The sequence below is a fragment of the Pygocentrus nattereri genome, chromosome 9 (genome assembly GCF_015220715.1).
Source record: "Pygocentrus nattereri isolate fPygNat1 chromosome 9, fPygNat1.pri, whole genome shotgun sequence".
NCBI lineage: Eukaryota > Metazoa > Chordata > Actinopteri > Characiformes > Serrasalmidae > Pygocentrus > Pygocentrus nattereri.
This window is the reverse complement of record NC_051219.1, coordinates 15,642,418-15,668,028: the sequence shown is the minus strand read 5'-3', so window position 1 is coordinate 15,668,028 and position 25,611 is coordinate 15,642,418. Positions and strand designations below refer to the sequence as shown.

Below are 25,611 nucleotides of genomic sequence, written 5' to 3'. Positions count from 1 at the left end.
GCAAACCACAGCGATGATGCCCAAATTATCAGCAAAGTTTAGGAGACTGCACTGGACAGTGCCTGTGGAAAACCTATATATGAATCAATGAACAGCAATCTAACAAAAGCTATAGTAAAGTAGAAAACTACAGTTCACCTCAAAACAAGACATAGCATGAGAGTGGGAAGCTATAATTGAAGTGGAATTAGAATCACTGACTGCATATCATTGCTTTTGCAACAAGGCCTTGCCTCTCCAAAATGGTAACTTTACAGGAGAAAGAAAAACGTGCCTAACTTTGAATGGAAGACATATTACATAACTATATCATACATTATGTAATCACATTACTACTTTTAAATACTAGACCAAAATGAAAAAAGCTGGTGAGCTCTTTAAAAGATCATTTTGTTAGCTTGGTGATCTCGGCTCACTTTTGTCCTGAAAATGTATGAAAACAAATGCGCCGTGGTTCAGCAGGGTGCTGGGCTCTGGGGACAGGCGCCAAGGGGGACGCAGGCACAGAGGGACAGCTTGACCTGATAAAAACAAGCCCACTGCTGAGGAGGAGAGACCTTTCATTAGTTAGCATTGGGGGGAGGGGCAGGGATGAGAGAAGTCAGGGTTGGGGGGGTGGCACAGGAGGGGGCACACGCTACGCTCCGACTAATCACTGCCCGCGTCCCGCGCTGCCGGGCTCATCTGTTGCTTTTCTATTGCTCCAGATTTTAATGTGATGCAATAATTGTGTCTGTGGAATACCTGAGGGCACGCATGAATCATTAAGCCCACGCACACTTGGACACACACACACTCGCACACACAAAGCACACACACACTCGCACACACACAAAGAGACGCGCGTACAAGATCTCAGTTCAGAAGACTTGATCGTGCACAGAGCCAGGACACAGAGAGAGAGAGGGAGAGAGAGAGAGAGAGAGAGAGAGAGAGAGAGAGAGAGGGAGAGAGAGAGAGAGCTGGCTGTGGATCGAGCGCATCCCTCTGGAGCCGAGGATGCGTCTAGGAGCATGAGCGCCGGTGGGAAGGAGCATGACATGGTGTGTCAGAAAGCAGTGGCCCTCATAGCTGACCTTTGCATCCAGGACAGTCCACTCTTAGACCACAACACCTGCGAGGAGTTCCTCTTCCTCATCGCCAACCAGGACTACAGCCTCAACCAACCCGGTAAAAACAACTGTTTTTTATACTCAGCACCAGATTGTCCTACTGATTTGTAACATGCAGTGAAAACTTTGATGAACAGAACTGTCACTTTTCAGTGGTGCTGATATTATTACTGTAACATGCAATGCAAGCTGCAGTTCCAGCAAATGTATAGCTCAAACTAGATTTGCTATCAGGGCTACCTCAAACCACCAGAGGGTCACAATCGTCTTTCTTTTATCATTTTCTTTTTGTTTTTATCAGTTTTAGAATAGTTCTGTTTCTGTAAACTTCAGCTTTAGTCAAGATTGTGTTAGTGTGCATCCAGTACTGAGCTTCTGAGCTTCTACTGGCTGATTTCATTACTGCACATTATAGCTCCATCCAGATCTCCCACCAGGCCTTAACTCTTATATTATGTTGAAGTATTGGAATGTCCTGCTGTCTTCTACCTCAGCCAATTGCATTACCATAACATATCATTCAAGCTACGACTTCAACAAAGAGCAGATCTCCAACCAGGAGAATTGATTGAAACCACTAAATTGAAAGATTCAAAACATAGCATTGCTCCGAAGAGCCCTTTCCAATATCTTTATACTTAAGAGTTTAAGAGACTCAACAAACCTGGTAAACGGGTATGTAGTTAGAAGTTCAACAGTGAACTTTTACTTACATACAATGCAAATTAAAGCTCCAACAATACTAGAACTACATTCATTTAATCATTTAAGCATTCAAATAGTTTTTGAGTTGTTGTGGTTCTATATGTATCTCCAACCAGGACTACACTCTTGAAATGAATCTACCAAAATGTGTTCTTTGTGCAATTTGTTTTTAACCTCCTTAAAATTCCAAGCTTGTTACATACTAAGGCTTATTATCTAGTGACTACAGGGAACTCAAGCTGGTTGAGCTATTCTTAGGTAATAGAAGTGTGTAATGACTTCAGGCCTGCTGTTGGGGTCAAGGGGTTAAAGATTTGAGGAAGGACCCTTAAATGGGCAAAGAAGTTTTTGAAAGATCTCTAAACCCTTCAAAGGTTCTTCACACTCCTACATCTTATGTACAAAAATGCATCCCACAGTGGTTCTTCTGTGTCTCAATGGATGGTTCTTCGAAAACTCACCTGAAACCACTCAAACCTTTATTTTTAGTGTTGAAGCATCTAATAGTGAACTTCTACCTCAAGCTGATGTCATCACTGTAACATGCTTTGCAAAGTGTGGCTGCAACCAGGTATTTTAACCAACCACAACCTGGTAACCACGACTGTCTTTAATATTGTTTTCAGTACTGGAGCATCTTATTGTGTTCTATTGTGTAACCCTTTAAACTTTATGCCTATAATTGAGTTATTCATCTGTATTATCAACTAAATAACTACTATGATGCTTAGATTAAATTGAATTGTGGACCCCAAGTGGTTTTTCGTTTTTACATGTAGTTCACTTAAGTGCTTCATACATATGACTCAAATGGATCAGTTATTCTTTTAAATTACTAATCACAGTCTTCTACTTTAGCAGAGTAATAATGTGCAAAGCAAAGTATAGCCTTACATTTTTTACATAAAAAGTCATTTTTACAGTTGTAAGCAAACCCCTGTTCAAATTACATGTGGAAATAAGTACATATAACTACAGAGAACACACTGTGATGCACAATTATTGTTTATTTGCTCAATTTAATGTTATTGGAGGAAAAAAGACAACAAAACAGGTTTAAATGTTTCAACATGGCTCTATGTACATGCCTTGCATTTTAATGCAACATCATCAGCAAAAAAGCTCCATTTTTGTGACTCAAATGGATCACTTCATGCTATTCGCTCAGCAAAAGTGAAAGAGTAGCAGTGGACTCTATTCTATCCGGCGGTCCTGAACATTACCGCTTTTTAGGGCAGACTTACTCAGTGTGTGACTAACCGCCTGTGTCATCTGGCCTGATATTTGATGAAAATGCCTTGTGAGGTGTAGCTTTGCAAGGCAAAGGGTAAACACTCACATCTGACAGATATGAACTTCTCTCCAGCCCCAATCACAAATGGAACGAGTCCTGAATCACTGTGAGCTCGGGGAAACATAAACGCAGTAAATTAGCTTTAAGAATCAAGAATTCACAAGAGATTGCAAGTCGGTCTGCTGAAGTTGCTGAGCTTTTCCGAAATCGCGTCCTCAGGGCAGCCTTTTTGGGCTGTTTGTTACGCATGTCCTGTAGTGTTGTGCGCTTGGCCGAGACTGGTCAGACATTGTTTTCCACATCTGTGGAAGCTTTAATGAGTTTTTATGGCCTAAGGAAATGTAGTCTAGAATAAAGTAATCTTTCTTTGTATGTAAGGCATGACGTGCTGTATTTTTACAACTTTTATAGAAAATTACTTACTTATTCCAATGTTCTTCATATGTAAAAGTTTAGGTGCCTCTGGTTAAATAGGATGTGAAAAGAAGGACACATCCTGGTCGGTGGAGTGGTGAGGAGGGCAGTGGGGCACATAAATATGGCTTGTCCAAATGGCCATTTTATGTTTAATGCTTTTTACTATTGATTTAAATTGATTTAAAAAATATTGATTTGAATTTCTCTGAGTGACCACATCAGGAGCTAACATGTAGAAATGCATCTCATTAATCAATGAATTCATTTCATATTGTAGCTGCCATCAAAACCTTGTACCTCCATTTTTTTACTGTTTGAAAGTGCTACATTTTGTGAACCTTTCATAACCAGTAGAAATGGTCCAAAATGACTGAAAGGAGTGTAGATGGGCATCCCACAACTTTTCAAAATGTCTTTATAGTTCAGTCATTGAGATGTAGACAAAAGCATTTAGAGTGGTTTGATGTGAAATGGTACATTGTGGGAGAAATGTACAGTCTCGGATTTCTTTACAGTGGTGGTGATGGGAGCCAGGGCTCACAATGTCTAAACACCAGATGTAGCCATTTTATTTAATATCCAAACTACCAGTGAACCTACACGTGTCTTCTGAGTGTTCCACTTTTTACAGTGTGGCTTTTAGAGGTGTGAACACTGCAGATGTCTGGCTCCTGTCGTCACCACTGTGAATAATTCTGACTTTGCAAGTGTCTCTAGAATGGAGCACTTCACATCAAACCTTGTTTACAACATTACCGAGTTTTTTTTCTTTAGCTTTAGGAGAAAAAATGATTTTGGACAGTGACAAAATGCGATTAGGAATGCATAAAGAATCGGTAAGACTTCCAAAAATAGGTACACATGGACCATTTTACTGAATTTGTTCGAGCTGTGGTCCCAGTTAAAGAACCTATTTGAAAAGACAATGCAGGATTCAGACCTTTGATATCTACAAGGATTATTTTGGTGCTTTGGTCTATTCAAACCCAAGGCATTAATTGAGATGTACAAAGTCATCATGTTTGAGGTGCTTTCGGTTGGGAGGTGTCTGTTTCAAACTCTAACCCCTGAATTTCAACTTGAGAAAATAATGCTTACATTTTTGTCCGTTTTTTTATGTATTTTCTCTGAAAGTGAAGTAGAAAGATTTAGATTCATCATGAGTTTAATTTTTCTTTTTTTAAAAAACTTTATTCATACGTTTTATGTCACTACCATAGGCGGAGCCTTATTTTAGCCACATCCCTGTATTTTAGAGCAGGAAGTGAGATCTGTCTCTCATGTCCACATGATGAGCAGTTAGATCACAGTGTTTTGAAGTAAATGTGTCCCAAAGTCTGATGATCAGTGGGCAAACTTAATAATTGTCATACACATAGTTTCTTATTTGTGCTTTATTGAAAAATATTATGATTTCATGTACCTACAGGTGCTCAAAGCTGTGTCACATACTGGCTAGTGTTTTGATTTCTGCTCAAAATGAGCTAAAATCAGTAGTGTTATGATTAGTTTGGTAGTGACAAAATAGGATGTTCAGTAATTTTGTGGCTGTTCAAAGCAAAAGGATTTGTCTGAAATCCAAGTCAGTTAAAAGGCTTAAATGTGTTTTTGACTCTGAACCAATTCAGCAGAATGATTCAGGTGTCATCATACAGTACATACACAACACAAAGGCCTTCATTAGACACATTTACAAAGCAAACAAGCTGATGTCTCCTATAGTGAAATCATTTCTCGGAGGACGTGGGAGCAACTGTCAGGAGAGCGGGTATTTTTGGGCCGACTCCATGCCTGTCGCTCTCCGACGTTGTGAAGACTGATCTCCATTTGGCAGCAGTGTGTCACGCAAACGTGGACAAAAATCCGGTGTCACTCCACGTTAGGCTCAGCAGGCCAATGGAAAGAGGCCAGAGCACGCCTCGGCAAAGCTGGGAGGGCACTAAATGCCATGATGTGTTATCAGCCCGTCGCTGTGAATCACCAGGGCCAAATAAAGGCTAAACAGCCGCCCTCCTCTTATTGCAAAAGAGATTTACAGCAACAGAAGTGGGCTTCCCTCAGATCACTGGCCACCTGATCCTGAAGGAAATGTCAAAAGCGCTGCAGGTGTACCTTCTGTGCTCACACATTTCTGACAGAAAGTCTCACACAGGGAACCGAGTGGATGAATTCAGTATCAATGGAAAAATTCAGGCACTTATAAAACCAAACAAACACAAAAAACCCTAAATTCTCAGTCTGAAGGCCTGAACTGCAGAATATGTTTATCTGGCCCTTTCAAGCAAGCTTTGTTTGTATGGTTCTCCATTCATATTTAGGAAAAAAGGGTTGTAGGGTTTGTGAGTGCTGATTGAAGTCATTTTTATTGGCAGCGTCAAAGCCAGAAACACACTTGCAGCGTCTTCGGTTATTAGAGGCGACATTTCCTCTGTGCATTGCTTTACAGAGATAGGACACAGCCAATTTCTCTCTCTCTCTCTCTCTCTCTCTTTCTCTCTCTCTCTCTCTCTCTCTCTCTCGTAACTGCTTTCAAAAGCATATCAAAGAAATTTTTATTTAAATTTTAAATGAAAGAGTTTGCTGCAATACGCAAACATCATAAAAGTTTCAAAGTATAATGTTCCATATTATAAAACTAGTCTTCCTATGGAAACTAAGATGCAAAAATGACCCATTTTAAGTTGTTTGTGATGACATAACAATAAGCACAGTGCACTTTAGCCCACCCATTAATGTTGCAGTAAACAGTGGTGTTACTGCAGATAGTAGTTATTACAGCACAAGATGATTAAAAGCTGTGCAGTTCCTGACCAAATGGAAGTAAATGTATAATCGTATCTATTTTCTACAACATTCTGACAGGTTAAGAAGTTCTACTAATGCTGTTTGTACTGGCTTTACATGGTGAAACATACATAGAACTTTAGTTGCTTGAAACCTACATGAAACCCAGCTGCACTTGGGTTGCATGAGGTAAAGTGTCTGCAACTCACTTGAAACAAGAATAGTTCCAAGTGTCTCAACGTGAAACAGCCAATCAAAATGCCAGCAACCTGTCACATGATCACATTGACGTTTATGTTAGATGGATTACTAATAGTAAAGCACTTTTGTTGCAATATTCGGAGCTACTTGACTTTACATTTTACTAAAAAACTGTAGTATAAAAGCAATAGACACTCAAGGTTGTGTGTTATCATGGATAACAGCTGTGATGATCTACATGAGGTTAATCACAACAATGTGCACCTTCTTATATTCTGCAGCTTACATTTATTATTGTATGTAGTAAAAATAATATAAAATATTGTCACTGTCAGAACAAAACCTTGCATCTAATTTATTTTTTAAGGCATCATTTTCATTGCCAAAAAAAAGCTTGATGTCTATTGTCTTGTATCAAAACCTCATAAAAAATAGAAATAGTCCAAAATGACTTTAAATAAAAAAGTCATGAACGGAAGGATATTCCACATTTTACCCTGATTGTTTTTTGAATGAGGCACATGACAGTACAGCCATACAGAACGAACTTGAGTTGACTATGACTATAAAACCATACAAACATTAAAAGTTCAGAGAGGAATCCAACCAACAAGCAAAGCAAAATATGATTGAAATCTCTAAAACTCAAGCTGCCAGCTGTCCTGGGACAGGAGTGGCAACTGTGTAATTTAAAACTGGTCAGAAAAACCTGAGTGCCATCCAGTTTGTAAGGCTTCATGTGCCTTTGTGTTAGAACACACCTGCTGTTTGGGAACGAGAGGATGCTGCTGCTGGGAATGATTGATAGAAGGCCAAGCACAATACCATTAACAGTCTATAGATGTCTATAGACAGGACTCTGGCTACGGATGTTTAACAGCCCTTCCCTGAATAGGACAGGACATCCTTTTCAAACGCTTAATGTGGATAGTTCTTCCCAACCATGAACACAGCTTATAGCACTATAGCCCTCCTGCTGGTTGTGAAGTGATAAGAAGTGTTGTTTCTGCTGATAATCTGTAACAGTTACTGGAGCAGAAGATAACTGAACGTTGTGCGTTTCTGGACTGTAGGGAAGCGAATGTGTTAATGCAGCCTTCAAAAGCATTATTTAGCCCCTCTCTTAGTAAATCTGCCCCTATGTCTTAACCTGAATGGAACCTGACCACCAACAACCACCTGTTAAATTGTGTAGTTATATATTTGATATGTTATTGCCGCAACATACTTATTGTCAAATGATTTCTGGTATCTTACAAACATCCTTCTGGCTGCAAAAAACTCTACTGTATTGAATTGGTTTACTTAATACTTGGTGTTAGCGCCAGCAGTGCGAGTGATACTAATGTATTAGATTAAAAATATTTAAGGTAGTACTAGTATAAAAAAGAATAAAGCAGAACGAAGAAGTAAAGTAGGAATAAATGCAGGCCAACCCTTGATACATGTCAGAGATGAGCTATGAGAAACCCAAACATGACCATCACTTGTCGTGGATAGTTGAGTTCATGCAAATATTTGAAGTTTTACAACAGGCTGATACCTAATCACAGGTGAGGCCTGAAATTGAAGTAGCAGCTTGGGCTCTTATTAGGTCATATCTCATCCTCTCTGTCTCATGTTAGATTTTATTAAACCCAACTTCTTGCTGCTGGAGGACATTAGCATCGCTAGATCATTCATTACATGCCGGGCACCTGCTGCTTTGTGTGACGCTGTGGACAGAGGACAGAAGCTGTGCATTGCAGGTAAATTTCAAAAGCAGCAGTTGTAGAACGTCAAATTAACCATACAGTGTTGATGCTAAAACCTCTCCCACCATCCTCAAAAATAAGCTCTGAATAATGCATACACATTCACTGCTTGCTTCTTTTTTAGGCCCAACACTTTTCCCAATTTAAGTGGTACACTGGCCAGCAGCCAGTCCAGCTCTATGTGCTAATACCAGGTTGCAGCGGTGAAGTGACTGCAAAACAAGTCCAGCAGCAGTAGCTAATTTACATGATTATTACGTGTCTTCGTGACACCGGGGTAATTGTTACAGATTCTGCGCATGTGGGGGAACTGAGGCGGGGAGGGGACAGAGGATCTGACAGGAAAGAGATGTGTGAAAACCAATCTGTCTAATTTAAGTACACGCTGCGCTTGAAGGGGACATATTAGCTGATTCGCACATATTCCGGTGGACGCTGCATGCATATAAATGGGTCGAACTGGCCAACCTCTCTAAGCCTTAATCCCAGATGGCCTGCTGGATTCTGCAGCTGAGCATGACCCCAACCTGAAGTGGCTGATAAAAAAAACATAGGTTAAATTCAAACATCTCTTCTCTCCAGCTGAAGGGTCACACTGCCAGGTGAACGGTGGCTGCAAATAATGGCCTTCCAAGTGGAACACATGCTTTGTGAAAATGTGCAGAAGACTACCAGTGCTTTTTCTCATAGCAGGAGGCAGGACTCTCACTTTCTGTGGGGCACTTTTTTGCAGTTTAATTTCAATGATCAATGCATTTGGCTTTTGGAGCCGTCCCTGGTGGCTCTCACTGCTGTGCCGGTATCTCCTCTTCACATAAGCAGTACAATTTCCCATTAGTAGAATACTGTAATGAATGTGAATATGGTCCCATGATTAAAATTCTCAGTAGTAAGCGAGAACTCTGTCCTAGAGTTGACTTAGTAGCAGACGTGGAAGTTTTGCACACCACGTCCTATGCCTTTACATATTATAGTGTCAAAAAGAAGAGCCAGTTCCGTGTTTAGGTCTCAAATGCAAAATCAACATTATTCTGATGAAAATATGATGACTGTAGACAATTGACTTACATCCTCCATCCTCAGAAGACAGGCACTTCATGAAGTTTTGACTGAGTTCTCTTTAAATGCTCTTTCAAAGCGCTTGCAATCATCAGGTTCATGTTCTCATGGAAGGGATCCAAATCACATCCAACATTAAACAAGGTTTTTCCACAAGTTGCATGCAATTGCACATTTCCACCAGAGAGGTCTCCAAATGTCCAAATCTTACATACTACAGCTTTACTATCAATAATTATTTACATTTAGAATACATATAAAATACAGTGGTGCTTTAAAATTTGTGAACCCTTTAGCATTTTCTACATTCTTGCATAAATTTGACCTAAAACTTCATCAGATTTTCACAGAAGTCCTAATAGAAGATGAAGAGAACCAAATTAAACAAATGAGACAAAAATATTAGACATGATCATTTATTTATTTAGGAAAATGATCTAATATGACATATCTATGAGTGGCAAAAGTATGTGAATCTTTGTTTTTGGTATCTGTTGTAACTGTTGATTGGTCCTGTACATATGCTTGGTGGAGTTTCAGCCCATTCATCTAAGCAAAACAGCCTCAACTCTGTTATGATGATGGGTTTCCTCGCATGAACTGCTTGCTTCAGGTCCTTCCACAACATTCCTATAGGATTAAGGTCAGGACTTTGGCTTGCCAATTCCAACACATTAACTTTATTTTTCATTAAGTGCAGAGAATTAGTAAGGTGGAAGTGAGGGCAGCTTTAAAAAGGATGAAGAATGGAAAGGCAGTTGGTCCAGATGACATACCTGTGGAGGTATGGAGATGTTTAGGAGAGAAGGCAGTGGACTTTTTAACCAGGTTTTTAACCAGAGTTGTTTAACAAAATCCTGGAGAGTGAGAGGATGCCTGATGAGTGGAGAAGTAGTGTACTGGTCCCCATTTTTAAGAACAAGGGTGATGTGCAGAGCTGCAGTAACTACAGAGGTATAAAGTTGATGAGCCACACCATGAAGGTATGGGAAAGAGTTGTTGAAGCAAGGCTAAGGCGAGAGGTCCAGATCAGTGAGCAGCAGTTTGGTTTCATGCCCAGAAAGAGTACCACAGATGCAATTTTTGCATTGAGAGTGTTGGTAGAGAAGTACAGAGAAGGTCAGAAGGAGCTACATTGTGTCTTTGTGGATCTAGAGAAGGCATATGATAGGCTGCCAAGAGAGGAACTGTGGTACTGTATGAGGAAGTCAGGTGTAGCTGAAAAGTATGTTAGGGTGGTGCAGGACATGTATGAGGATAGTGAGACAGTGGTGAGGTGTGCAGTTTGAGTGACAAATGGTTTCAAGGTGAAGGTAGGGTTACATCAGGGATCAGCTTTGAGCGCCTTCTTGAAGGATAGCAGCAAGAGTGAAAGGGAAGGTTTACAAGACAGTAGTGCATCCTGCTATGATGTATGGTTTGGAGACTGTGGCTCTGTCTAAAAGACAGGAGGCTGAGCTGGAGGTGGCGGAGATGAAGATGCTGAGATTTTCGTTGGGAGTGACAAGGATGGACAAGATTAGAAATGAGCAGATAAGAGGGACAGTGAAGGTAGATCAGTTTGGAGATAAAGCCAGAGAGGCCAGATTGAGATGGTTTGGACATGTGTTGCGGAGGAATAGTGGATATATTGGTCAAAGAATGTTGGAGATGGAGCTGCCAGGTAGAAGGAGAAGAGGTAGAGCTCAGAGAAGGTTTATGGATGTAGTGAAGGTGGACATGGAGATGGTTGGTGTAAAAGTAGAGGAGGCAGTGGGTAGGGCAAGATGGAGGCAGATGATCCGCTGTGGCGACCCCTAAAGGGAGCAGCCGAAAGAAGAAGAAGAAGAACCATTCTTTCGTAGAACGGCATGTGCGCTCAGGGTCGTTGTCTTGCTGCATGACCCACCTTCTCTTGAGTTTCAGCTCATGGACAGATGTCATGATATTTTGAAGTGATCTCTGTTGGTCGACCACTCCTGGGGAGATTAGTAGTGGTCTTGAATTTCCTGATTGCCATCCCATTGATTGACAACACCTGAATCTAATTTCACCCTTAAATTATCTGCTAATTCTAAAGGTTCACGAATATGTAATATTGGATCATTTTCCTCAATAAATAAATGACCAGGTCTATTATTTTGTCTCATTTGCTTAATTTTATTCTCTTTATGTACGATTAGTACTTAATAGGAAAATCAGATGAAGTTTTAGGTGAAATTTATGCATAAATCCAGAAAATTCTATACAGTTCCCAAACTTTCAAGCACCACTATATATGCTGATAAGGCACATGGTAAGAACTTCTGTTGTTGTAATTGTTACATAAAGCTACACGATGAAAGATTTGTAACCCAATGGACTCCAACCATTCCGCAGGTGGTAATTCAACCCAGGGGATTTCACAGCATAGGAGAAATACATTGCCATGTAGGCAGAATAAATAATTTAGCAGTGCTGCTATACCACATACAGATCATCATGCTGAGTAAGCCACATGTTGGGGTATTCTCCCATTGAGCCAGGAATTAGCCAGAGAGACCTGAGGCAGTGGGCCAGCCACAGAATGATCCACCAAAGGACAAAAATCTGATTTAATACGTTTTGCATACGCTTTGAGTAACGTGTGAACGAATAAGCCGTTATACAATCGCTTGTTCGGGATGAGGAGCTGTCTTACGATAATCTCTTCAACTCTGTCATGCTGTTTACTGCTTGAGTTGTCTCTCAGCCCTGCCTGCTCGTCCATAACGCCTCAGCAGCTCCCACCAGGCTACACAGCACCAGGGGAATAACATCTTTTTTTTTGTGGTGGCAAAGACAGCTTCTGAGTCCCAGAGGTCCAGCTTGTTGGTGTTGCTCTGCATAGTACTGTTGTTTTGGGAATTAGGCCCATTGGTGCTGGAGCATACCAAGTCAGGAGACAAAATAATGCAATGCCCAAATCCTGGGGGGTCTTGTCCTGGTGAAACATTGCATCAGTACTCATACCTTAGTAAGCCATAGGCCAAAAGCCACACTCACATCAGCAACTAAAGCTGGCTTACACCCTAAAAAATAAAGGTGCCAAAGGGGTTCTTTTGAGAGATGATGTAGAAGTACCACCACTGGCTCCTTAAATAACTTTATACTGGATGATTCTTCAATTAATTATTCTTCAACAATGATTCTTCAACATTATTCAACAATGATGTTGGTTGAATATATTGATGGAAGTGTATGATTTACAAAACCAGAAGCAAAATGGATTTTTGTCTTTAAACATTTATAAAAGTGTTTTTTTGTGTGTTTAAGGGTTTTTGTGTTTTCACACCTTAAAGTCTGGACCAAGGTAACATTGTACACATTGTCATTGTTACTTTGTATACATTTGATCCGATCAGTTTTGGTTTCACACTGCAAATTAGCAAGCTGCATCTGTCTATACTCCCTGCAATGGACTGGCGACCTGTCCAGGGTGTATCCTGTCTTCTGCCCGATGACAGCTTGGTTAGGCTCCAGCAACCCCCGCGACCCTGAGGGGGAAGCGGTTTAGAAAATGTGTGTGTGTGTGTGTGTCCGTCTATACTTGACATTGATTGGTTTGTATAGGAGTGTGTGTCTGACATCAGCATGTTGGCATTCGTCCATTTGAATGAAGAAAAATGTTTATCTTCTCTCTCTTATACTCTCAGAAAAATAATGTACAAGTTTTGGCATTTTTATGATTTTGACTTTTGACTTTTTGTTTATTATATTTATTATTTATTATTATTATGTTATTATAACTGAATGTTTCATCTCCTCCTCTCCCCATATGCTACCACAGCTAATTTTTCCTTCTGTCCTGGTTCTCTTTCTTCTTTTATTGTTTAATGAATGGCAATAGCCTGCCTCAATTGCCTATAATTGGTCTGAATGTGCAAACCAGCCAAAAAATGTTTTCACACTGCAAACGAACCAAATTACGATTCAGTTTAATTCAGACAGAGACCACCTCTTTTGGTTGGACCAAATTTTAGTCCTTGGTTCACCTTTCACATCTGCTATTTGGTGCAGGCCAAACAAGGTAGGTCTGAAAACACCCAAAGTGTTGCAGTTGTGCTGTCTGTTTTATCTCAGCAAAGCATATGGAGGGGTATGAACTGTTTTGATAGGTTCTCACTCTTCCCCTCCTCATTGCTTGCTAGCAGCTCAACACAGAGGGAAAATAACATCCTACTTTATCTGATAACAAGATACAAGGTAAAATATATGATTTGATTATTAGGAAGTATTTCCATTCTGCTGGCAGCATGGCCATTTCTCCATTACAGGGCTGGTACTTCACATGAGCCTGATGGGGTCTGAAAAATTGTTGGTTTCGGACTGGGTTTGAGACAATTTTTCTTGTACAACACCAGGCTTGGGTCAGGCACATGTTTGTCTTCTCTTTGTTTTCTGTGACTTTTTTATGTAGTTGATTTCATTTGAAAAAATATATCTTCATCTCTCACAGTCTCACACATCTTTTCTCTATAATGATACAATGTAGTATGTGTAAAATAAAACTACTAACTTCTAGCTACTAGTTGTTCTACTGTTACCTGCCATGGACAAAATAAAAAGAAATCTCACTAAAAGGGAACAGTTTAAAACACCAAAGGAGTCAGGCACATCTTCTTTGTGAATACATTAAGCAAAAAGCACACCAGTCACATACAGCATAGAGCTTGGAATAATACTTAGAATAATAACAGCAGTGCTGGATAGGAGTACTGGATAGGAATACTGACATATTGTCTGCTCAGCGTCAGACTTTTACTATTTCAGTGCCATAGCACTTCCTTGCACCAAGAATTTGGCGATGTCCCCTTTACGTCATTAAAATCTGTCCACATTGACCACTGCAAAACATATCAGCCTGTTGCACCCATGCTTTCTTTCTACTGCCATGTTTCCTATTACTGTGTGAAAGATGCATTAGGCCTCCTTTATTGTTGGATGTACTGTAATTCTGTGATGTACTGTTCTCACTGGCACTATGTTAAGTGTACTTTGACTCAACTGTCTTCTGCTGTTTCACTTTATACAGAAAAAAGTGTCAAAGTTATCAACATGGTACACAGCTGTATACACTAGATGTACTGGATTGAGATTGGTTGATAAAAGCTAGAGTGATCCTTCAAAGAAGCATCCATTGAAAGATTCTTTAAGGCAGCACTTCTCCAACCAGTCACCAGGGCCACCAGACTGTCCACATTTTTCATGCTATTCCAGCTCCCAACACATAGGGATGGAGCCCTGACAACTGATTAGAAAACCAATACTTTGGAGAACTAAGAGTGGCTCTTCAAGGGCAGCAGGAAGTAATTCTGGTCCTGAAGATCTACCTTCGTGCAGAATCTAGTTCCAACCAAGACCTGCCACACTTGCTTCAACTATTTAACTGTTTCAGGCATTCTTGATTTACTGGATCAAATGTATTAGTGTTAATTTAGAAGGGGAGGTGCAACATGTTAGCAGAAGGTTGTACAGGGCTGTAGACCTCCAAGGAGCAGTATTATATGTCTTTTGCTCTAAAGAACCCTTTGGGCACTTTTATTTTGTTGAAAGAGAACATTTCAAGAGTGCATTTCCCCTGGAATACCATTGAGTGCTCACAAGATGAAGACTCAATACCGATCTGATCCTCCCTCGAGAGACAGATCATGCCAAACAGGAGAAAAGCATTGTGCTGTCTGTGTCGATTCAGTGCTCTCAGGTAATTTCCAGACTGCAAAACCACAGTAATGGCGTTAGCCTGGACACCTCTGACAAAAGCTCGAGGGTAATTGCTTGACAGATTAATGAAGGCGACCATAGCATTTGTAACACCTTCTGCACTAATTGGTTGCGAACACTGCATGCTTGAAAGACCAAATTAGTAACAAAAGGCGGCTGTGTTCTAAGGCCATGCATAGGCCAGGCATTTATACGACAATCAGCAGCTGTTCACTGTTAAGCTCCACGCTAAAGCTTAGAATGCAAGAACTCTTGAAGTCTGCACTCAGTTGCGGAGATACTATTAAATCAGCTACGAAAACTAATTCTATTAGGCGCATTCACCTCCCCATGATATCAACAAATGATGCTATATCTAACTAAAATGTCACTCAGCGCAGGCAACACTAGCAAAAGTGCCACATAGACATGATAAATCCTATCACGTTCCTTACGTGGTGTGTAACATGTGCCATATGTAATGCAAATGAGAACCCCTGTTCGGCAGTAAATCCTTCCGTTGTTTCTGCTTCATGCTGGGGTGGGAGACATGCTGTATTTTTGCAGTGCAGAGAACACATCTGCCCCACTAGCAATTCATTGTCATTAGAGACGTTATCATTTCCAATTTCCTGGAATCCGTTGTGCTCGGGAAGCTGTGTTTTCTTTTAAAGTGCCATTTGGTGTCCCCCTGGGGATACGTCTCTCAAACAAAATGAACGAGAAGAGGACAAGCAGGAGCTGTGTCAGGACACAACAGGGCATGAGCAGACAGAGAGACGTGGCTTTTGAATAATCGTTTAGTCCCACTGAAGCAGAATAAAGAGAAAGAAGCACGCGTCTTAGAGTAGGGTGTGGTTTGGGTGCTGTTTTTAGAAATCTCAGTCCAGTGAAAATCAGTAATGACCCTTCAGTGGCCGGGAGTACCTGACAGTAATTGAAAACTGATGGAAGAATTAAAGAGCATGTTAGTAGACATTAGCGGGCCTTAAAAAGGCCAATTTAATTTAATTACACGCATATCAAGCTGGTGGTTTTCAGTGAGCAATCAAATTGGAGTTCACTTAAGGAGATATTCCATCAAATGAACAGCCTCTCATGATTTTCCATATGTTAGACCAGTGAAGAATGTTTTGATGAGTGCAGCTGCATGTTTATGATCTTCTCTGTTAGATTTAAAGACCCCCCTGCACTCAATGATTAACTCCTCCTGTGCGTCTTAGTCTCATAGGTGGATTTTACAGACTGATATTTCTAGCTAATATGTTACTGTAGTTCACATTTTTTACTTGAAAACAGGAGTTCTTGGTACACCTGACAAATTTGTGTGCTTCCTTTTGTTTGTCACAAATGAGTTCAGACCTTTCACAGTTCAGTGCTTGTGAGCGTACTTGTTTAAAATGTTCACAGAAAGTGCAAAAAGTCAAAAAGTCAAATTTATTTTCCACATCTATCTAATAAACTGTCAAATATGGTTTATTTAGCTGTTCTAATAGCAGTTAATTTTCTACTGCAGTAGCTTAGCATGCTACAGCTTTACCGCACCACAGCAGGGGGTTTTCAGCTCACTGAATCCCCACTGACGCATGTTTTGAGGATAGAAACTCTAATCTGATCTAGTAATCATATATATTTGTGTGCAGCTGTTAGCTTAAGCTACTTTTGCTTCACTCTTCTTGTTTGCACTAGAAGCTAGTGTTAGCTTAGCGAGAAGGCCTAAATAACTTTACACCCAACCACGCAGGTCAGAGCCAGTAAAGTTTTTTTTTCTTGTTTTGCTGGAAGCTTTTAGCTTTAGATAATTTTCATTTATATATTCATTGGAGTCTAACTTTCCCGTATGAAAAAAAAATATATGTGTATGTATTCATGCATTTTTTAATATTTTAAATATATTTTAAATCTATTGCAATCGATGCCGAAATACATTCCAAACAATAAAATGTATTTCAGAATATATACCATATTAATATCATATTTATTTTTTAATGTTTAATGGGACTCTATGGGAAAAAAAGACAAACGGATGAGTGTGGGTCAGAACTACAGCGAATTTATGCTTGAGGGTATGCATTTTAAGAGTATATGTAACCAATACATTTTTTGATCATTTTTTATACATTACGAAAATATATTTGATAAATACATTTGGAATATATGTTTTTCCAAATGGCTTAGCTTAGCGAGAAGGTTAAACCACCACCAATTCCAGCTCACAGATGCTGCAATAAGAACTTTAGAGAATAAAAGCTTCAAATCTGAGCGAGCGAAATCGTGTTACGGGTGCTGGAGTGACACAGTGACAGAATCTTTTTGATATTAATGTTATAGTTGTTCATAGCATATTTTTATTTCTGCTGTGCTTCATGTCAACTGCCCTGTTGTCATCTGCAATATAGAAACAGTGCACAGAGTAGTGGGGATGGGGGGGGTTGGATTAGAAACAAGGAGGCAAGGGGGCATTAACAATTAGCATAATCATGCTTATTTATACACGTACCCTTAAGTTCATTAAAAAAGTGATTGTAATTAGATTTTTGCTGTAGCAAACAAAACAAAGAACAAGAATGTACTGCAACACAGTCAATTTATACTTGGAATATATATTTTGATAATGTGCTGCCGGGCCTATATTCCATTTTTGTGCAGGGGAGATAAGGTTGGAAGTGAAAAAATGGTTTTAGCTTAGCTATTAATCTTCATATGACAGCAACTAAACTGACCTCAAGCTTTCTGAATCCTCTCTCTTGTTGTGTGGCTTGCAGGAAGCACATGTCGTATAGCCATGAGACCTCTTTCAAATTCATCTATCATCACTTCACCTTCACCGCAGGTGGCACTCCTGTTCAGTTTCGTTTAAAAAAAAAAGCCCCCTCTGAAAAAGACAAGTGAGGCAATAGCAGCAAAAGATTTGTGAAAACTTCAGCCCAGCTATCTGTCATTACAGGAAAAAATCTTAGCTTTGTAATTAAACAGAGCTATACTTTGGTCAGTGGTCATCTTACCCATGAAATTAATGACAAAGGGTATTTTCACAGCTGAAAGTCCAAAATAAGGTTCATATTTTTGTTACACTTACGTTATATCCAGTAAGTTTTGTTTCACATTACAATTTAGAAAGAGCACTGAAGAACTTTGCATGACAAACTGACATCCTGCTATCATCACCTTTCTGTGTTGAGTCTCCAGACCTACTCGACATTGATTGGTTTGTAGAGGCGCAGAGCCTGATGTCGACATGTTGTCAATTTGGCCTTTTCCGTTTGAATGGAGAAAAATGAATATCCTCTCTTTTCTTTACATTGCTAAATGGTTCTTCAGATTGATGGAGAATGTGCCGTAAATAGTTTATATCAGAGGTCACTGATAGGCGGACCATGGTCTGATTCCGGACCCAGATGCCATCCTATCTGGACCAGGACCTTTATCCGATAAACTATGGACAATTATTTAATTTCGACCGGGTGGTCCTATTTTAATCGGCATAGTTTTTCTAGCCTTTAGAGTAGCTTTAGCGCCCGAGAAACTCACAGACCAATTGCATGCGTTAATATCACACGTGACGCTACTCAGCCAGTTATATCTGTGCATTACGATGAGCACTGAGACTAGAGTGAGTGACGTACACACAGGGGAGTGACGAGGTGAGGAACAGCAGTCAGAGAAGAAAGTGAGTTTCATAACATGGCATGATCTAAAAAGAGAAAACTGACAATATATGTTGATATAACTACTAGGCTACTTCAGTAAACAGTATATGGCACTGAATCATGATGCAAGTTAGATGTTATGATATTCCTGACCTTTGCTTGAGGATATTTTCTCTAACTGGACCTTATTGAATTTTAAAAAGTACCTTTTTAATTTTTTTTTAACTATTGCACAAAAAGGGTTCTTTTATTGTAAAAAGCTTGGCTTTGTAACAATAGAAGAACCCTTTTGAAGAACCCAAATTACAGTTAAATATCTCATCTCCTCATGAATACAATGTGACTAACAATAACTCAATTTTGAGGGACATTTTCTCAAAATACTAAAACCATGGCTAAATATAAAAGATTCTGAAAAAATTAAAACTGGCTTTGGTGACATTTTCTGCCTAACCTCTTAAACGTCCAAGGCCAGGACCCGCTGAGGGGTTCATTCTATACTCTTCCTCACTCTTACATAAGAATAACTTAAAAATGTCTAGGCCAGTTTCAATTACTTAATTTTTTTTTTAATTTTGCAGTGGTGTAGCTAGGATCTTATTGCCCTCAGTGCAAAAAATTTAAATTACAAAAAATGTAATTTACTTGTTTACTAGTCACTGCTTTGTCTCAGTCAAGTTGATGCTCTAATGTAGGCTAATGGTTGAACTGTATTGATGTTTAAGGGTATTGAGTGTAAAATTGTGTAAGTAGTAGTGTAAATGGTCCAAAAAGATTCTCAGAGACCACCCTTTAATTATTATTCTAGGAAAAAAGCATATATACAGAAAAGTCAAAGGAAAATAAGTGAAAAAAACAGCTTATAGAGAAAGTTATAGAGATTCCTAAAAACTGTGTAAGACCTGGTAGACCACCAAAACGGACCCCATCAGATAAACAGCTCTTAAGCTCTCATGTTTGAGAGGAAAAAATCAAGCTCTTGCTTCAGTTCTAAAAAAAATCCTCAGGTGTTTCTGTCCATCCCTCCACTGTGAGGAGACTCAACACAAAGGGTCTGAAAGGATGAGTAGCTGCCAAGAAACTCTCATCAGAAAAAAAGGAAAGGAAACAAAGCAGCTGTTGGTGTTCTTGTAAGAACTGCCTGACCACCCCAGAGCCTTAACATCACTGAATGTGTTTGGGATTAGTTGGCTCACGAGAGGAAGAAAGTGCAACCAATTTCTAAGACTGAACTTGGGAAGTGTGGAAAAAAATATCCCTGCAGATTAATTTGAAAAACTGAAAGCAAGTCTGGTAAAATGAATTGAAGCTATCAAAACCTCAATCAGTCAAAATGTGATAGATTTTGTTGATGAGGCTTCTGCATAATTCATTGTATTTTAGACTGGAAACTAAATAAATGAAGAGTGTTCTATGACTTTGGCGCAGTACACAAATAACTCTGAGACACACTTCATCATGGTGAAGTCTTGCGATAACATACAAACGGGAAAAGAGGGACGAGTTGAAGGGTAAAAGGGCATCTTTGAGATAGGGCCTCAGGGATGATTAGGTCCTATTCATCATCAAGCCTTGCTCTACCTCCACTGAAGGCCAGTGCAGTATGTCAGCAGGAAACTGCTTGCTATTTAATGTGTAATCATCTAGAGAATCTTGAAGCTAATTCAGCTCTGGGTTGAACATTTTTCTCTTTCGGCCATCCCTGACTGTCTATTGCCTCATTAATATGTGAGTGTGGCCTTGGGTCACTGAAAACTCTCACTTATAAATGCAGGATCCGGAGAACGAATCATTGTCTTCCAGATGATTGTCTTGGACACAAGGTAATCCCCACTGGTGCGTGTAATTAAGTACAAGGGAGCGTTGTTGTCACACGGTGACACTTTGCATGCTCAGGAAAGGCTAAAACTGTGAGCGTGAATCACAACGTACTTTCATAGAACAACAAAGCAAGGTTGAAGCTTCTTTCATGTCTGTTTGCGCAGCTAAATAGTAGAGCTTATCTCCTAACAAAACAGCTGCATTATTTAACTGAATGGGTTGGGCAGTGGTTGAACAAAACTGTGCTATCTCCCAGCGCTCGCCTGCACATAATGGCACTGGGGATTGAATCGAGTTTGGAGAGCACTTGCGTGGCCCACCTCTTTCCGATTGCGTCCAGCCGGATAAGACTGACGAGTAAGCTGCGTAATTTGAAAATGCGGGGTGGAAATTAGAGAGTGAATGCTCAGTCTATTAAACCCCTGTGTGAGAGAAGGGGAGTGCGGGTCATGTTGTGCATGTTAAGCAGGCGCGAGAGGTCAGCAGGAGCTGAGGGAAAAGAAGACACTGCTTCCTCTATCTGTCTTTCTGTCTGTTATGAATATTTGCCAGGGTGAACAGAAGGAGAGTCCTGTCCTACACTTTATCTGAGAACTGATACAATCCTTTGTGTGTAGTCTACTGTTTTTTTACCTTAAGTGGTGCTTGGTGCTGAACTAAATCATGGCTCAAACACAGGAGCTTGATAGAAGAAGGAAAATAAAAGTTCTTAAAGTTGCCTAGAACCAGGTATTTGTCATGTTATGCATCGTTGTATCCCTCAGCCATATGGGATTGATGGTTTTCTCCATCAATGTTCTCACACTACAATACCCAGCATGCATTACGCCAATACATTGCATGGCCGTAGACCACTGCAGTCATGTGTCATTCAGTCTGCATTAGGCCCGTTTTAGGATCTCCGGGTCTAATCTTGATTTCTGTGTGGCCATAATGAATGAGGTTTTCAAAAAAATCACCTCTGTCACTCTGTGGTAAATAAAAATGTTAAGAAGCTGATACGTTTGGTCCGGTGTACATTTTCCTCCTGAATATCATTGGATCCTCTGAATTATGAGGTCATTAATAAGTCAAAGCATCCTCCCATTCATTTCATGTCTTTCTGATTAAGTGACCCTTAGTAGTCCCACAACGGGGAAATTTCACCTCATCCATGAAGTTAACACCACATACACACTAGCGAGCAGTGGGCACACTTGCCCAGAGCGGTGGGCAGCCCTATCTGCAGCATCCAGGGAGCAGTTGGGGGTTAGGTGCTTCGCTCAAGGACACTTCAGTCACATACTATCTGCTCTGGGGATCAAACCAGTGATGTTCCAGTCTCAGGGATGGTGCTCTAACCTCCAGCCCACAACCTCTCAATGAAGCTCCTTTTTCACCAGCTTTTTGTTTAAACTTTCCCTTTCCACTTAAATGGCGCAGCAGGTGCCTCAGGTTTCAGAATGGATATGGTAAGTAGTAATATTAAGCTGAGTGCTTGTTAGCTTGTAAAGCTTGTCAAAGCAAGCTATGAACAGTGGGAAAATACCTATCATGTTTCATTGAGAATCAGGTAAAGAAAACATAACTGCATTGTACATTACATTACCAGAGAAAACCTTTTTCTTTTTTTCTGACTTCTTTCTATCTGCTTTCATTCTGTATTCAGAAATTCAGTATGCAGTAGCATTAGCTTACATGTAGAAAATATTCATCTATCAACTCTTTGACAACCCCTTTAACAACTTCTTTGATTCTTCTCATAGAGAGATTCCTTTTAAACTGGGGTTCCTTACATGGGCCAAAGAGCATGGTGCCTAAATGACCACTGCAGTGGTCTTCATGTAACCTGTGGTGTCATCCAGTACTGACTGTTAGCCTAACGGCTGATCAACAGGCTAATGAACACAACTAAGCTAGCCTTACCTCAGTTTTTTTACCCTTTCAGCCAAAGAAAAGATGCAAAACACAGGTAAATTAACTCGATAGCCTGTTTGATAGAAGCTGCCCAGCTAATTTCATCATTTAGCTTGTTGTCCTCCTTATCTAATGAGTCATCTGAGTAATCCATGCTCTTCACTGTAATGATTGATGATTTGAGGATAGTTACTACAGTTATACAGTTAGAATAAGACAGTTAGCTGTGTAACTTCCGTCTGCATTCTTCAGCTAATAAAAAAAGCATTTGTTTTTCTAAACCGTTAATGTAAAAGCTTCAGAGCTGTGTGGAAAGTACATTTCTGTGAAATGCTAATGGAGATTCCCAAGGTCTATTACTGTTGGAGAACTTAGATAAACACCAGATAAGTCTGCTGGAGTATTACTCTGCGTAGATCAGGTTAGCACAATTGATTTCTGCTGACCATGACTCTCTTGTGTTTTCAGAGGAAGAAAAACACTGTAAATAAGCTCAGGCTAGAATCAGCTGCACAGGCCAAAACACATAGAGGCCCACTATGAAGATGCATCACTGAAGTTGCAGAAAAAAGAGAGGTCGTAAAAAGATGAGTAAGATTGCTGGCCAAGAGCATTGTATTCCCTCGTGTCACATGGAATTCCTTCAGTCGTCCACCATTGTAATTTCTAGCTTGTTGTCCAGCCTGCTGTCTCACACCTGTTCTCAGTAGGGAGGCTCGCAGTTCTGAGTTGTGCTTTATTTGATCAAGAAAATAAAGAAAAAAGAGGTACTCTCAGGAGTCAAGAGTCAGGAAAACTTGGTGGTGAAATAAAATGATGCTCCTCCAGGGCCAGCATGTTCTCAACTGTGTTTACAGAACCACACAGCAAAACTGACCAAGACATAAAGTACACATTAGGGATTTTGGCTGAAAAATGGTTCATTTTTTGGCTCAAATAGAAAAAAGGCAAAGAAAAGAAGAAAAAAAAATATTTATGCCTGCAATGAAGTGTCAAAATCTATGAGGGGGTATAACACTCAACAACTTCTCCAATACAGGTTTGACACAAATTGAAATCACAACATCCTGTTCCACATGCGGAATACAGCAAAATGAAGAAGTCCCCCCTTTTGAAATGATGAAAAAAAAACAGGAGTGCAAATTTATGCCTAAAATAATGGAATTCATTGTTTTGGATGACCAGTGGGTTTGTTGTCAAGGACATTGGATTTCGTGGCACGTATCTACAGGCTGTCATAATTTAACACATTTATTTAATGTAATATGTCTCTATTCATTGTTGACTTTTTATAATACAATACTATTTATAACACAATACAGTACCCAATGATGCAAAACTAGGCTTCAAAAGCCCAACAATAAATTAAGCAGATGGTCATGTGTAGAAGAATGTGAGTAGTGCATAAGAGGCAGCCTGCAGTGGACCCCACACTGGACGCACATGGGCATATTTACTGGGTAGTTGCAGTTATAGACTGTAGCCCATCTGTTGTCATGCAAAATTTGTCAGCCACCCTCTGTCTCATCCATCACTGATCAGCTTCTGAGCACAGGACATATTACTTAGATCTTTAAAAAGATGCCTTTGAGAGATGAACTACTACAAGAACTTCTTTTGGTTTTCCAAAGAAAACAAGTGTGAAGATTGAAGAGTGTTTAAGTATATAAGAGTTTGAGATTAGTTGATCACTATCCAGCCAAGAGCAGTTTTGTGGTCAGAAGCTGACCACTGATGAAGGGCTAGAGGACTGATAACACAATAAAGTGGAGTGTAATAAAGAGTGTTCTATCATATCAAGGTAAACAAAGAGAATAGCTGCAATCAAGTGATTACAGGCGCTATCATGTCTACTAGTACTACTGCCGTAGTTCATTTGCTTTTTCGCTGGAAAAATGACTGGTCTGTGATTGCGAATCGACGAGTGTTTGTTCAAAGTCTGCAGAAAGACAAACAAGTCCGCTGTCGTCATTCTGTAAAATCCCCATAAAGGATTGGAGTCAGGCCTTTGAACTGCCCGCTGCAGTGGCGTTATACAAAACAGCTTTTTTCATAGCCTGCTGTTGTGTAATCTTCCGCCTGGTGCTTCAGCACTCTTCAGACCGGCCTTGCTTAAGTGTGTCCTCCATATTCCTTGCTCTTTTCAGTGAGAGAGTGCTTGCCCGGCCCGGCTTTTTAGAGGGATTGACGGATTTCGAAGGGCCCTAAGCCTCCCCGAAGGCAGCCTTTGAATAAGCAAGTGGATTCCGATTAAGATTTTTTCCCCCTTTTTTCACTAGCCCAGTCCCTGAAGGACCTAATCTCTGACCGTGAGCCTCTCTCCCTTTGAACCTCTTGGCTCACAAACCCTTTATTGGCCTTCAGGTGTTACATCCTTAAAAAGAAATGTGCCAAAATGGGTTCTTTTGAGTGATGCCATCTTTGCAGAAGAACCACTTTGGGTTCCCTAAAGGACTTTTCAATGAATATTTCTTTATAGAACCATTTTTGTGAGGCTGATGTGTGATTATGAAGAACCTTCAAAGTTTAACGAACTTCCATTCCAATTACAGTTTTTTTTTCCCGAAAAGTGATAAACTTCAAGATTTCAAGATTCAAAATGTAGGGAGAAGAGCGTGAAATGACTCATGAGCTTATGATGCACGATTCTTTACAAAGATGAATTGTACTCAAGCATGTCTCCAGTGGTGCCTGACCCTGAAATGGCTCGTATTTATTCACATCACACCTTCCTCCCAGCTCGCATGCTGGCAACATATTGGTTTTCCTACAGGGGGGCTTTAACACAAACTCTCACGCAGCCTTCCTTGAAGTCAATAAGTGGAAAACTTCAGATCACTCTTCTTTGATTTAGTAACCTTTTTAGCCAGCATGGGAAAAGTGATGAATAGACCCCATGCACTGGGGTGACATTTATCAGAGAAATCTTGCTTTCACATGCGCCATGAGGCTTGACAAGATTTCATACTGACCCATGAGTCATCCCACTCAACTTCTATGTTTGCTAAGTATGTCATCCAGCTCTTAAACTGCATTCTATATATCAATCTGGCATCAGGAAAAGATGGTGAGAAATTTTAGATGTGGATCTGGAATATGAATTGAATATTGAACCCTATAAGATGGGATGTTCGAAAGGATCTTTAGAGCATCAGAGATTCTTAATTTTATTGGAATAAGAGAGTTTCCGAAGAAACTAGGAAATTGGACTAACTAGC

At 40.0% G+C, this 25,611-nt stretch overlaps 1 protein-coding gene across 1 annotated transcript in view; it reads left to right on the top strand.

Annotated features, from left to right (window-relative positions):
- The first annotated feature begins 936 nt into the window (after positions 1-936).
- syt6a (synaptotagmin VIa) overlaps positions 937-25,611 on the top strand; it is a 108,732-nt gene continuing 84,057 nt past the window's right edge. Inside the window, exon 1 of the mRNA XM_017707984.2 lies at positions 937-1,170. Coding sequence (XP_017563473.1) covers positions 1,014-1,170 — 157 coding nt within the window. The 5' untranslated portion in view covers positions 937-1,013. The remainder of the gene's footprint in view (positions 1,171-25,611) is intronic.